At 33.4% G+C, this 14,134-nt stretch overlaps 1 protein-coding gene across 2 annotated transcripts; it reads right to left on the bottom strand.

The window, feature by feature from the left end:
* Window positions 1-3,035: 3,035 nt before the first annotated feature.
* On the bottom strand, window positions 3,036-7,017 carry LOC111998346 (large ribosomal subunit protein uL3y). Of its 2 annotated transcripts, none has more exons than XM_024030450.2 (6): window positions 6,884-7,017; window positions 5,410-5,516; window positions 4,758-4,868; window positions 4,237-4,541; window positions 3,639-4,048; window positions 3,036-3,500 (listed from the first exon to the last, which is right to left on the bottom strand). In XM_024030450.2, the coding sequence occupies exons 2-6, from the start codon at window positions 5,492-5,494 to the stop codon at window positions 3,242-3,244; spliced, it is 1,170 nt and encodes a 389-aa protein (XP_023886218.1). In that variant the 5' UTR covers window positions 5,495-5,516; window positions 6,884-7,017; the 3' UTR covers window positions 3,036-3,241. The 2 variants fall into 2 exon arrangements, with proteins under 2 accessions (XP_023886218.1, XP_023886219.1); XM_024030451.2 differs by having other exon boundaries at window positions 5,410-5,528; window positions 6,884-6,997.
* Between the last annotated feature and the right edge of the window lie 7,117 nt (window positions 7,018-14,134).

Raw genomic sequence — 14,134 nt, 5'->3', positions numbered from 1 at the left:
ATATATATATATATCAAATTTATAATTTAATTTTTTGTACATACTCTATTATCTTAAAAATTTTGTCATGCTCTTTACCCTCATGGCCACCCCTCTACTCTCTCTTGTCTCTGTATTATCAATACCAAAGAGCCACTTCATTAGAGATTGATCATCCCTAATCTTATTGTCATCCCTACTCAAAATTAAAACATTTGAACTTTTGAAGTTTATGAACTAAAAAAAATAAAAAGAATAATAACTATTTTCACAATAGAGAGAAATTGTAACAATTATTATTTCATAGTTTATTACCTTACCATTAAAAAAAAAAAAAAAAACCATTATATAACCCGACACAACCCAATAAAACCGGATCTTTTAAGCTAATAAAAATGAGGCACGACACTCCCCAACTTGTACATAAATTAATCAATTATGCATAGTTGCAGACCAAGAAAAATTGCTATCCTACTTTGGATATAGGTAATAATGAAAAGTTGAAAACGAAATTAGAGTTTCGAAACAACGAAGTAGCTCCTCAAACAAAAGACATGTGTTCCCCACAAGGCCGTTTGGTGCATTACATTAATGGAGGTGAAAGTGCCAGAAGAATATGAAAATTACAGCACAACCAAATCAGACATAAAAGAAACATCTAACGATGGACGAACAAAATTCTTGTCATTGGCTCATTGCTTCACCCCATAATACACACAAAAGAGTACTCTGGCTACTGTACCAACATTCCCTCGGTTGGGAATATAAGAATTAGCCGAGTAAAAAATTATGTCGCTTGATTAAGAAATATGAGATTTAATCTCTGCTTACATTAAAAATCAATTGTTATCTTGATGATAAAAAGCAATCATTATAGAACATAATATGCTACAGGTTTGAAATACTATCATATTGTTAACCCCAAAAAAAAAAAAAAAATACTATCATATTTAAATGTTGTTCACTGATAATTACATTAAGAAAAAAATGCACAAAACTTCTCTACAAATTTTCTGTAAAACACAATTCATGAAGTTGAGGGTAACACTGAACTCTCATGTGATGTTGTTTTGTGTGTAAGCCGTAAATATTTATCAAAATAAGAGTACTAAACATGTTATAAATCTTATTGAATCAACTTTTAAATACGAAACAAAAAATAATAAAAAAAATATTTATTATATTATTAATATTTCACCAATAAGCAATCGTAACCATTAGAGTCTGTAAGTTCTTTTTTGACTGTTAAATTAATAATAGCTTTAACATTTTTCGAGAAAATAAATAATGAATTACTCATACCCAAATTTAAAGTTGTTCATGTGATGATACATGTATGTTAGTTGAGTCCATGAGCTTATCATTAATCATCAAAGTGAGCAATGGGAACACAGCAAACTAGCTCATTTTTTTATGATGATACAATAAACATTATCCCCAAAATTTAGCTCCCTAGCTTTACCTTAGTGGACAAAATGATCTAGCGCTTGAAAAGAAGAAAAAAAATCTAGGACCACAACTTTGCCACAATTTTAATGTGGCAACTTATAAGCAGTAAAGAAAAATTAATAGATTTATGTAAAAGTGATAGAAACTTACCACATCAGATAGTTGTGAAAAAATGTGGTCTTAAAATGCATCATTAAAGTTCAATCAATGTAAAATCAGGTAAAAGAATCTAGATTAACTTACACAAACACAAGTGTGCTTAAAAAGGAAGAATGGAAAAATCTTTGGAAGCTCAAAATCCAAGAAAGGTTGGAACTCAAACCTATGGAAAATAGCCAGGAATATTATCCTTACCGAGTCCACACTCAATGCTGGAATCCACCATATTGGGGGAGATGACTCAGGCCCTTGATGCACCTATTCTTCAAATGCCCCTTTTGGGTCATAATTTGGAATTCAGTTTGGCCAATCAACTTTATCGACACTGGTGCCCTCTAAGTTGATTGAGGACTGCAGGACTGCCTGGACTGGATTAGAACTATTCTATACTCAAATTGATACTTGGGTATTAAGAAAAGAGGAATAAACAGAATCATGTTCATCCTTTTTGTTGGGAGGAACAAACTAGTGCACAGTAGGAAGGAAATAAACAAGATCTACGAAGCACACCTTACGGCCTAGGAAGAGAAATTCAGACTAAAACCAACATCTTGGCAACCCCACAGGCCCACACTCCTCCAAACCCTCTTCTCCTTCGATAGTCTGGGCTGAACTGGATCCCAAATTTTTGGTTTTACGAATTGAGGTGAGGCTCAAGCAACTCTTTTGGTGCAAGAAAGGAATTCCAAATTGGAACTCAATGTCATCCACAAAGGCAATTGCAAAAATGGAGCCGTTTGGTAAAGTAGTTTAAGCAACTCTTTTTAGTTTTTAAACAACATTACATGTATTTCTACTCACTTTTTTATTCATACATATTTCTAAAAAATACAAATAACGTTACTAAAACAACGTTACCAAATGACCTCATAAAGTCTTTTTGCTGTCGTTATTTAAACAATATTATACATATTTTTATACCTTTTCACCTGCACATATTTTCAAAACATATAAATAACATTACCATAAATCCCTTACCAAACGAGCTCATAGACAAAGCAATAAATTAGTGAAGTCAGATAAGTTGGCTGATCTTTTACTGTCCAAAGGGGGCTGAGCCCATCTCTAATATCCTTGAATGGGTCGATAAAGAAGATAGGCTCAGAACTTATGTTTTTGTTATTATTTACTCAACTGAAAAAAAAAAAAAAAAGCGATTGAAAGTACCGTGAAAATTTGAAATTTTTTTGGCACAAATTGCCAAAGCTAAACAGTTTGGAGTGGAGTCAAACAAAAATCATCCTCAGGTTCTATTATATTAGTAAAAGAACAAAACCCTTAATGGGGCAATCTTCAGGATTTTAGAGGGTTTTATGTTTTACGAGTAGACAATAAGGCTTTTACGCATGTGAACTTTGTATCAACCGTGTGTACAACTTGAATCAGGATTTTAGGGGTTCAATGTATGATTTGAATCAAATAAAATAGAAAATAAATAGAAATCAATCTCAACAACACCATAGATCATCGTCCATAAATTTAGCCAACTGAATGTCAAAAACCAAATTCTTTCCACAGTATCACAGGATCCAATATGCTTATGCATATAAAAAAGACAAGTTCATAAATCCGAACAGATGAAGGACAAAACCGCATAAAACTCTGGAAAAAAAATAATGCAAAAACGATGTTGAGATCTCTTCTAGTAAGCAGATCAAGCCTTAACCCGGCCGTAGAACTTAGCCTTCTCCCCAACTGTCTGGAAGCGACCATGCCCAAATTTGGAGGATGTATCAATGAACTTGAGCTTGATATCCTCCAAGGCAACCCTAGATGTTTGCTTCAAGAGTGACTGCCTCAGGGTGACCACGCGCTTCTTGGGACCAACACAGCAACCCTTAATAAGCAGATAGTCCTCCTTCACAATACCGTAGTGAGGGAACCCTCCCATTGGAGTAATATCCTTTTCAGTTCTGTTCATTAAAAAAATCAATTAGTAGATGTCACCACAAGGAACATTGATTGCAGTTTTACAAAGAAAAATAAATAACAAACCTAGTTTGGATTTTTAAAGTTACCAGAAGAGATGAGAAAATATTGAAGTGACTAACCTGTCAAACTCGGTCATTGCAGAATGAGACTCTTGGCCACTCTTTCCCAGCTTGTAAATTTTCTTGTTCATCTCTGTTCTGTGATGGTAACCATTCTGCCCAGCCCTAGCAACTGTAAAAGACACCCTAGCAGGATGCCAGGCACCAATACAGGCAACCTTGCGAAGACCACGATGGGTCTTACGGGGGAGACGAGTAACACCCCAACGGGTCACAACACCCTCATAACCCTTACCCTTAGTCACACCAATGATGTCAATCATCTCATCTTTCTGGAAAACAGCATCGATAGGAACCTGCTTCTCAAAGAAACCATAAGCAAAGTCCACCTTCTGGGCAATAGTCCCACCATTCACCTGAATCTCCATCAAATGGGCTTTCTTCTGCTTCAATCCCTTCATTTTCCTTATCTTCAAAATCAAAACATGGAAGGCAATGCGAACATTATATACAGACTTAGTTAACTTGCATTACTGAAAAATATTGCAGACAGACAGAACACAAGGATATGGAGACCAAAAGACAGACACATGCAAAGTAATTAGACCAAAGAATATTTATAACATCACATCAGATAAAAATAGGCCAAATATAATACCTGGGTATGGGCCAAAACACGAATCACAGTGCAGTACTTCTTCATTTTCTCCAACTGTGACTGAATGTCCTTTTTCCCCTCCTCACTCTCATACTTGTGGCTATACTTGGTAAAAGCTTTCTTCTTAGACTTGCACCAGTTCTTATAGAATCTCCTCTTCAACTCCTCACTAAGATGCTGGGCCCAGACAGTGTTCAGAGAACGGAGACCACGTGGGGTCTTCACATAACCAACAACACCAACAATAACCAGGGGTGGTGTTTCAATAATAGTCACTGCCTCACATGTTTCCTTCTTGTGGAGCTCTACAATGAGAAAAAGACATTCATCAATAAGAGCTAATGCAATACAAAGTATTGACAAAAATAAGAACATTGCAGCAATCTTCTTGAACTTCATTATGGCAAATCCACTTTGATGTTTTGATATACAGTTAAAACATTATCCAGATAAAATCGTTGGGATAATGCTAAGTAACTATCCTAATCAAGAAGAAACCTAGCTTCAACACGGAAACTCACTTGACCCTGGTTTTTCCACTTCTCTAACAATATGAGTCATCCCAGCTTTGTACCCCAGGAAAGCAGTCAATCTGGGGGGCTTTGTTGGATCATCCTTGGGAAATGCCTTCACTGCATAACAACAAAAGGAAATTCCAAAATCAGAAACAAAAGACGAGTTTCTCAAACACTGAGAATATAATGAATTCAAATAAACCATGCACTGAACTAATAACAAAAAGATCAAAGTTAAAAATGTAGAGGAAACTGTTTTGCGCTACTAAACACTAGGCTTTAAAATCAAACATCTTATCAGGTAACAGAAATCAACATTGCATCAGAAAATAGTGGGAATCCATAAACAAATAGAAGATGCAGGTAACACCAACACATTCTATGTCAGTTAAACCAAAAGCCTACCCCAATTACTTTTTTGACATATACAAAAATAGTTTTGTGTTCACATAACATGTTCTATGTTTAAATTTAATTTAAGTTTACATAAATGGTTCAACAAAAAGAATAATATGGGTCTAACAAATTTTACAAATCTTGAATGGAACAATACAATAAATAAAGCATAAACATAACAGTTCATATTCCAATCCAGGTAGATCCAAACACTGGAATACTGCATCACATTAAGGCACGTTATATTTTAAAGAACTCAAACCTTTTCCTCTGTGACGGGCAGCTCTTTTCCTAGGAAGAAATCCAAGGGAACCGTGTCTTGGGTGTTCAAATTTCCGATGAGACATGGTTTCTTCGTGGTAACACTATCTGCAAAACTCACTAACTCAATCATAAATTTTCACAACAAAATTAAATGTATAAACAACAGCTCAGAATCATGTGAATATACATGTATTTTGATTAATCTAGTTAGAATAAAAACACACTTTAACAAAACAAAAAAAGAAAGGAAATGCGGCAATCTATCATAGTTTCTTCTATATCACGTTAGAATTAACAAACAGGCTTGCTTCTAAGCTCTATCACAACTCTCCATACTCTATAAAATACAAGAATGAATGGAAAATCTAACAATTGTTAAAGTTTTGCAAGCTGAATAAACAAGTAACAAAAAACTTATTCTGTAAAACAATACAAAATCTATACACAATTCATAGCCTCAGAATTTACAAATTTTCGAAATGACAAACAAAATCAAGAAATGCAATAAAAACAAACTCATTTGCATTTTGTTCAAAAAGAAATTCCAAAGTTCAAAATTTCGAACAAAAAAGATTTAGAAATTAGTATTCAAATCATGTATAGTTTTCTTTTCTAATATGTTAAAAAACATGAGCCTTAGACCTGCAAACACATAATATTACCACAATCTCCACCAAATGAGAAGGAATGATCCCAGACCAAAGGCCTATGGCATTAATTATGCCAATTCTCGGGCTCATTGGTATTTCTTTACAAAAACCCATTTGAGGGTTTTGGCAAAAAAGAGCCCCTTCGAGACTCCAGCCTTGATTATTCACCAAAATTTTTAAGGGTTTGTCATTTCATTCATCAAAGGGAGATGGGCAATATCAAAATGCTCACAATGCCAAGGGCACAAAATAGCAAACTCAAAAATACCTTTAAATCATGAAAATCCAGATCTAGGCTTTATTATGAATTCTTACAAACAAATATATATATATATATAATGAATTGAAATTCATACACATGCATACATATCAAAATACATACACGCATTCAAATATTCAATACACAAATACATTCATTTCAACGAGAGACAATAAATTAACTAAAGCATCAAAATTTATTACCTACATCCAAAGCTTTCTATAAGCTCTAAAACCTTTTGCATACAAATACATAAAAAATTAACATCTTCTTCCTGATAAATACAGATCCAGTAATATCAACCTAAGAGAAATATCCAACACATAATTCAAAAAAGAAAGCTAAAAACAAAACATATTTTCAGTTTCTCGGGATCCAAACAGCTTACTGAGAAAACTACCTTAAAGATCTCACAAACAAGAGCATAAAATCACTTCTTTATATAAAACTCATAAAATTTTCCAAAATGAACTCAAAAGAAAAGAAATTTCACATATTTTCTCGGAATCCAAACATATATCACATTGAATTATACGGAATCAGAACCAAAGTAACGATGTTACCTCAAGATCGAAGAAAAAGAGAGAGAAAATGATCTAGAGAGAGAGAGGCGCTGAGCCGCGAAGTTGTGTCTCTCGCTCTGACAGTGCAAAGTGAAAAGCTAGGGTTTAGAGCTACGGGTTTATATAGTGCTTTCTATACTGATTTAACGGCCACGATTGGTTTCTCAGGGTTTATATTGTCCGTTGGATGTGATTCTAGGGTTTTGAATGACTGTGGGCTGGGCTCAGTTAAATTCTGGACCAGACCCACCTTACCTGCAGGCCGAAATCAATATGATTGTTTATTAATTGGATCATTTGTATTAGTGGCCCAATCAAAGGTAAAAACGAACTGGATCAATTGTTAAAATAAAAGTTTTTAAAGTTTTTAAAAATAAATAAATTAATCCAAAAAGTAACTTTCAACCTTCAGCAATTGATTTACTATTGATATGCATGTTAGGCATCGAATCTAAATCCTAGTGTAATTTATTTCCTTTACCTTTTGGGAAATAGAAAAGATTAGAAAGTCGTTTCATTTATTTAAAATTTTAAATGGTTTGGTAAATAAATACTTTTAAGATGAACGTACTTTTAATCTCTTGGTAGTGATAACTTGCGATCGAATTTTGTGGAGTTGAAATAAGTTAAGTTAAATTTCGAAAACATTTCTCACTGCTTGCTATGGATGTCAATCGGTTTTTGGTTCCCATTCTGATGCTTGGAAATCAAAAATAAACCTTTATGCCTCTTCTTGGGAACCTCCTTCTTTAGGTTGGGTGAAATTTAATTTTGATGCAACCATCACTTCACTACTATTACTTTCTTCCTTTCAGCAGTCTGCCATGACTCAAATGGTTGAATGCAAATGAGACCTTCTTGCCAAAGCTAAAGCGGCTCTCCTAGTTGTCTCCATTACAACTAGCCTTGATCTCATATAGGTTATTTTTGAAAGCAATGCTAAGATTGTTATTGACTTAATTAAGTCTCCCCTAGTTTTACTCCTTTATGGGATCTTAGGGCCATCATTTTCAATATACAACTCTTGCTCCTCCACTTTTTTGATGTTAAATTTAATTTTTGCCCCAGGTGTGTCGATGCATTGTCTCATTCTCTTACTCATTGGGCTTCTTTTTGTTTAACTTGGGGACCCCAACTCATCTCATATATCCCTTCTTAAGCCTTTTATAAGGATGTTGATGGACATGTTCACCTTTTGTTGTTTATGCTTTTCTTTGGGCCTTCTTAATTAAATTATCATATTACCTATCCAAAAAATAAAGAACATAATATGTTATTATCATGTGCCAAATACAAGTCCCAACAATGCTCAGGTCTTCTGATTCTCTATGCATTTAAATATGAAGTAGTAGGGGGACGTGACAAATTATATTTTAAACCTATAGTTTAGAGTTAGTTTTAAATGAAATCTCACTCCTTAAGATGTTTCAAATTGAAAAAGAAAAAGTTTCAAATTAAAATGGTATATTTTTGTAAATGATTCAATTTAAACCATATGCTCGTCCTTCATTAGGGACAGAGCCAAAACTTAAAATTAAGGGGGCAACTCTATTCTTGGTTGTGTACAACAGCTTCGCAATTGAAGTTGTGTTTTTTTTTTTTTTTTTTTTTTTTTTTGTCTTTAATGCATACATCTACTGTTGGGTAAAGACAAAATTTTTTTGTTAAAATTTTTTTAAAAAGCTGAGTTGTTTGTTTTGGGTAAAATTGGTTGATTAGACTTAGTTTTTGTAGCTTTACTATTGGCAATAATTGTTGTTGGGCTAAATTTTTTGGGGTTGTATGTCTTGTTTTAAATTTATAATTTATAATTTTTTATTTATAGTCTTTAGAAAGAAGAAACTACTAGACTTATAAATGCTTAAAAAAAAAGATAACATGTGATCATTTAAATTGATGTATCTATTAAATATGGACTCTATTTTAACCAAGCCACACATCATCTTTTCGTTTAATCATTTCCCACTATGGCCTGCTATGGCCCATGGTAATTTGACATTTCCCTAAAATGCAATTTTGTATATCCTATACCCGGCATATATGCCGAGTACCATAGTGTGTGGGCCCCATAGTGTGTGGGTCCCACCTTCTTGTGAGGTACCCAGCATATATGCCGGGTACAGGATATACCCCCTCCTAAAATGCACCTACCTTGTGTATGATACAAGAGTTGTTTTGTGGTTTTGTTTTGAATAATTGGGCTGGGCTTTGTTAAATTCTGGATCAGACCTACCTTCCTTGCAGGCCTAAATAAATCTAATTGTTTATACCAGTGGCCCTATCAAAGGTAAAAATGAGTTGGATCAACGGTTACAAAAGGGAAAAATTAATTAGAAAAATTAACATTAAAAGTGAATTTTAACTTTCAAGTTTCAACTTTTAGCAATTGATATACTATTGAGCTGCACTTTAGCTATTGTTCTATGTTAGGGTACATTTTTTTTTTTTTACACTTAATTTTATTTAAGTACTACTTATTTATTTTCAAACGCCATTAACAAGTTATTGGACTTTTCCAAATATTTGTTGCCCTATTATTATGTTAATCACAAATATTTCATATCTTATTATCTAAATTGGGTCATGATATGAACTATCACAAAAAACCTAAAAATATCACATCTTATCTAATTTTATTATCATTATTTTTATTAAGCCCAAAACCGGCCCTACAAGCCCAATGCACACATCCCATCTTTTCTTTTCTTTTTTTTAAACCCAAGGCTACTAATGCATGACAATATTTCAAAAACTCAATTCTTATTAGCAATATATCAAAAACCCAATTTTCATTGACAATATTAAAAACCCAAGCTAGCTACTTGACACTATTTTGTGAAAATTTCAAAGTTATCAATACTTGGCAAAATACTATATTATAAGTATTTCATTTAAAGTCCAATGATTAACAATGTTTTAAGTTCTTAAACCTATTACTACAATATCACAAGCCTATAAAATCTATCTTATAAAACCCATGGTAACTATTTATGTTACGTGACACTATTCATTTTTCCAAAACTCATGACAAACATACATCAAGCCCATGGAGAATTATGAATTTGTGTTACTAATATAAAACCCATGAAAAGTTATGATTTATTTTAAACCCATAATATTTATTTATTTCATACCATATTATAAACTCATGGTAACTATTTATGTTACGTAATGCCATTCATTTTTCCAAAACCCATGGCAAACATATATCAAGCCCATGGAGAATTATGAATTTGTGTTACTAATATAAAAGCCCTTGAAAAGTTATGACTATTTATTTTAGACCTATGACATTTATTTATTATATAATAAACCTATGGAATTTATATAAGAACCGATGGTCACTATTTATCTTATACATTCTTAATATTTATTTCCAAAACTCATTCACCTTACAAGCATATTATGATAAAAAAAAACCATAAGAATATCACATTATTCAACTATAATGGTTGTTACCATATTTTATTTGAAACCCATGGATATTGCCTCTATTTAAAACATATGGTAAATATTATTCTCAAAAAATATTGGAGGTCATTATTTAAAAGCCCCAAAGAAAATATCATTTACAAAATAATCCATGGCAAAAACTATGTTATGAGAAATTATACAAAATTGTTATTTAAAGCCTATGAAAATTAATACCCAAAGCCTATTTTAAATATTTATTAAAGCTCATGAATACATTTTATTTTTGCTAACAACTAAAGCCCATATGGAATAAAAATCCATGGGAATATGTAGTAGCTTTGTCTATTTTGTAGGGCTCACAATGAGAAAACAAACAGATAGGCCCAAGTGGAGAGAACCATCAAGTCATAGGCCCACCAAAGCACTCAGCCCTCGTGGCCAAGCCTAACATGAAGTCTCAGCCAAAATAGCCCATGTGTGCAAACTGACCCAGCTGGAGAACTCAATTCAGTTCTACCTTCCGTTGGAGGTTACTTCAAAAAGCAACTAAGCTCCCAAATCAAATTAGGAGCTCAACTCTGACATGAACAGTACCAGAGGCTGACACCTATAGGACTAATGGGCAATAAATACCCTTATTCCCCAAGTTTTGGATACAACTCAAACCAAGACCTCCAAGTTCATGAAATCCTCAACTAAATAGTTTATTTTATTTCTAAAAATGTATGTAATTAATTCATGAACCAAGCTCATGAATCTTAAAGGGGAAAATTTGGGAGTATGTGGTTTGGAGGGCATAAAGGGATCTCCAGTAGAATCGTTTGAAGTGGACTTAAACTTTGACACCTGGCTTGGGGTGTTGAATCCTACTTCCTAGGATTCAAATCTCAGTTGCAATACTAGGATTTCTCCTTAATACCTGCCTTAATCCCATTGGCTGAATACAATCTCAGAATTCTTAGCATTTAATGCAAGATTACCCAAAATACTTACCATGTGTCATATTACCTAAAGAAGCAAAGTAGCTCCAAAAGTGAATCTCTCATTTATGGCCAAATCCTAGGATAATTAAGCCTGATACTCTGCCATTTGATCAGTACTATGTTTTTGGACTTTTGTTAATTAATACATCTCTAAACACCACTATAAAAGGGTAAGCCCACCAGCTCATACGACACACCAACCCACTCTAAAATTTTTTATTTTCTTGCCACTTTGCTTATAGTTTAGCTCTCCCCAAGCTCATAAATCATTCCCTTTAGCCCACACTCATTTAGCCTCAAACATTACCTTTCTTTTCTGCATATTCATAGCCCATAAATGCTTCCAAATCAGTCACGAACAACCCTTTACCCATTAAAGTCTTAGCCTCAACATCAACTCTATCATACCATTACAAGCTTACATACCCACTCACTTAAAACAGCCTATACTACACTATTCATGCCCCACATATATATTCCCCAAGAATCTTAGTTCAACATTTGTTGCACTAAGTTGGAATCTCTCTCTCCCTTCATTCTATCGTACTTTTTCTTCTTTTACTTGTAATTATGGAGTTTTTAATCCTTGTTTAATGTTATTATGATGAAAGCTATAATGTTTTGGATACTATGGAAGTTTTCCCTTATATTGACTTAATAATAATAAGGAAAACATATGATTTTTACCAAATAAACATACTTATTAACCTGTCAAACGTTTACCGTTGGAGGTCTGTCATATTCACTGTTGGATCATTTTTTCTCTTGTGTACTTGTTATAATGGGTCTACTTTTATATTAATCGATTGTGGAGAAAATGCATAATTTTTACTATGCAAATACATTTATTAATTTTCCAAGCATCTACTGTTGGACGTTTCTCTTGCTTATTGCTAAACTATTATTTAAGCATTTGTTGTGGTGGGCCATCTTTTGTACTAGCTTATCTTTGCAGGAGGTATTTTTAGAGACTTATTATAATCTTTGTTGGATGCAACCTAGACCTTGAGCAAAATGGGCATTTCACACTTCACCGATAGCCTTTGGGCCATGTTTCAAGCCTAAAGTCGAGTCTCGGTCTTGACTCCCCTAACATCATATGGGCAATGAAAAATGCCCCCAGCACTCTGGATCTAAATCCTAGTGTCATTTATCTCTTTTAGCTTTTGGAAAAGAGAGAAGATTATAAAATTGTTTCATTTATTTGAATTTTAAAGGGTTTGGTAAACAAACACTCTTAAGATGAACATGCTTTTTCTCTCTTGGCAATAATAAATTGCAATTGAATTTGGTGGAGTGGGAACAAGTTAACTTCTGAAAACATTTCCTCTCCTCCCCCACCAATGGAGCTTGCTATCGATATCAATCGGGTTTTCTTTTCCCATTCTGACGCTTGGAAGTTCAAATTAAACCTCCATGCCCCCTCTTGGGAACCTCTTCCTTCAAGTTGGGTGAAATTTAATTTTGATGCAACCATTACTCCTACTACTTCCTTCCTCTCAGTAGTTTTTCATGACTCAACTAGTCAACTCCTCTTAGTACCATTGCAAAAGAGAACTTCTCATTTCTAGCCTTGGCCGAAGTTAAAGTGGCTTTCTTGGCAGTCTCCATTGTAGTCAGCCTTGATCTCATACAAACTATTTTTGAAGGTGATGCTAAGATTGTTACTAATTCAATTAAGCCCCCCTAACTCTAGTCATTTATGGGATCTTAGGGCCATCATTTTTGATATACAACTCTTGCTCCTTTGATTCATTGATGGTAAATTTATTTTTTTCCCCAAGTCTTCTAATGGCTTGGCTCATTTGGTTTATTTTTGTTCAACTTGGGGACCCCAACTCATCTCATCTATCCATTCTTGGGTCTTTTGTAAGCATGTTGAAGGAAAGATTTCCTTCCACTTAGTTGTCCGGGCCTTCCTTTGGGCTTTTTTATAATACAACTATCATCTTACCTAAAATATATATATATATATATATATACTAGTTTGTTATTATCAAGTGTCAAATACTCTCAACAATGCTTAGATTTTCTGATTCTCCACACACTTAAATACGGAGTAGTAGGGGGGATGGTGCTAATTACATTTTAAACCTATTGTTTAGAGCTGGTTTTGAATGAAATCTTGCTCCTTAGGAAGTTAAAAAAAAAAAAGTTTCAAATTAAAATGGAATATTTTCATACACAATTCAATTTAAATCATGCACCCATCAATGGTGATGTCTTTACAATGAATGCTTAAAGAAAACGATAGCATGTGATTATTTTAACTTATGTATCTATTAAATTTGGACTACTTTGTAAGAACTGAGAAAGCATTGCACATTTGTAAGGTTAAAACTTTGTTAGTGTGCCCGTTGTAGTGTGCCTAACTCATTTAATGGGTTGGGAGCATGACGTGGTAGATAAGGATACTTGGTTGTGGGTTTCTCAAAAAAAAAAAAAGAAAAAAAAAAGAAAGAAAAAAAGGATACTTGGTTGTGTAAGATGAAGGAAGAATCGATAGACGATAGCCATTAATGAAAATTTAACTTGGTTATTTGAAAGAAAAATTGCGAGAAATTGACTATAAAGCTCTGATACCATGAATTTTATTTTTTTATTTATTAATCATTGAAAGGGAGGCTATATTTCCTAAAGTTAAATAATAGTTCCACATTCTTACATGCACATTACTTCACACAATGTTCTCACAAAATGCCCATATGTTTAAAAACTGTGCACACTTTACACATATTGTAAAGAGTGTAAATACTGTCAAAGGTAAAACAATCAAGGTTCGTCCATATTTAGTACTTATTGATACATTTGTGTGGCATATATAAACTACACATATTTAGTACTTATAAACTAC

Source organism: Quercus suber, unplaced genomic scaffold (assembly GCF_002906115.3).
Source record: "Quercus suber isolate HL8 unplaced genomic scaffold, Cork oak 2.0 scaffold_311, whole genome shotgun sequence".
NCBI lineage: Eukaryota > Viridiplantae > Streptophyta > Magnoliopsida > Fagales > Fagaceae > Quercus > Quercus suber.
This window is presented reverse-complemented; position numbering and strand designations above follow the sequence as displayed.

What these genes read in the sequence shown, in the direction of transcription:
- LOC111998346 (XM_024030450.2), bottom strand. Translation starts at nt 5,494, where the DNA reads ATGTCTCATCGGAAATTTGAACACCCAAGACACGGTTCCCTTGGATTT. An exon ending in AGTGGAAAAACCAGGGTCAA is followed by an intron (nt 4,542 to 4,757) that starts GTGAGTTTCCGT and finishes TTCTCATTGTAG; the next exon opens with AGCTCCACAAGAAGGAAACA. An exon ending in GCAATGACCGAGTTTGACAG is followed by an intron (nt 3,501 to 3,638) that starts GTTAGTCACTTC and finishes TTTAATGAACAG; the next exon opens with AACTGAAAAGGATATTACTC.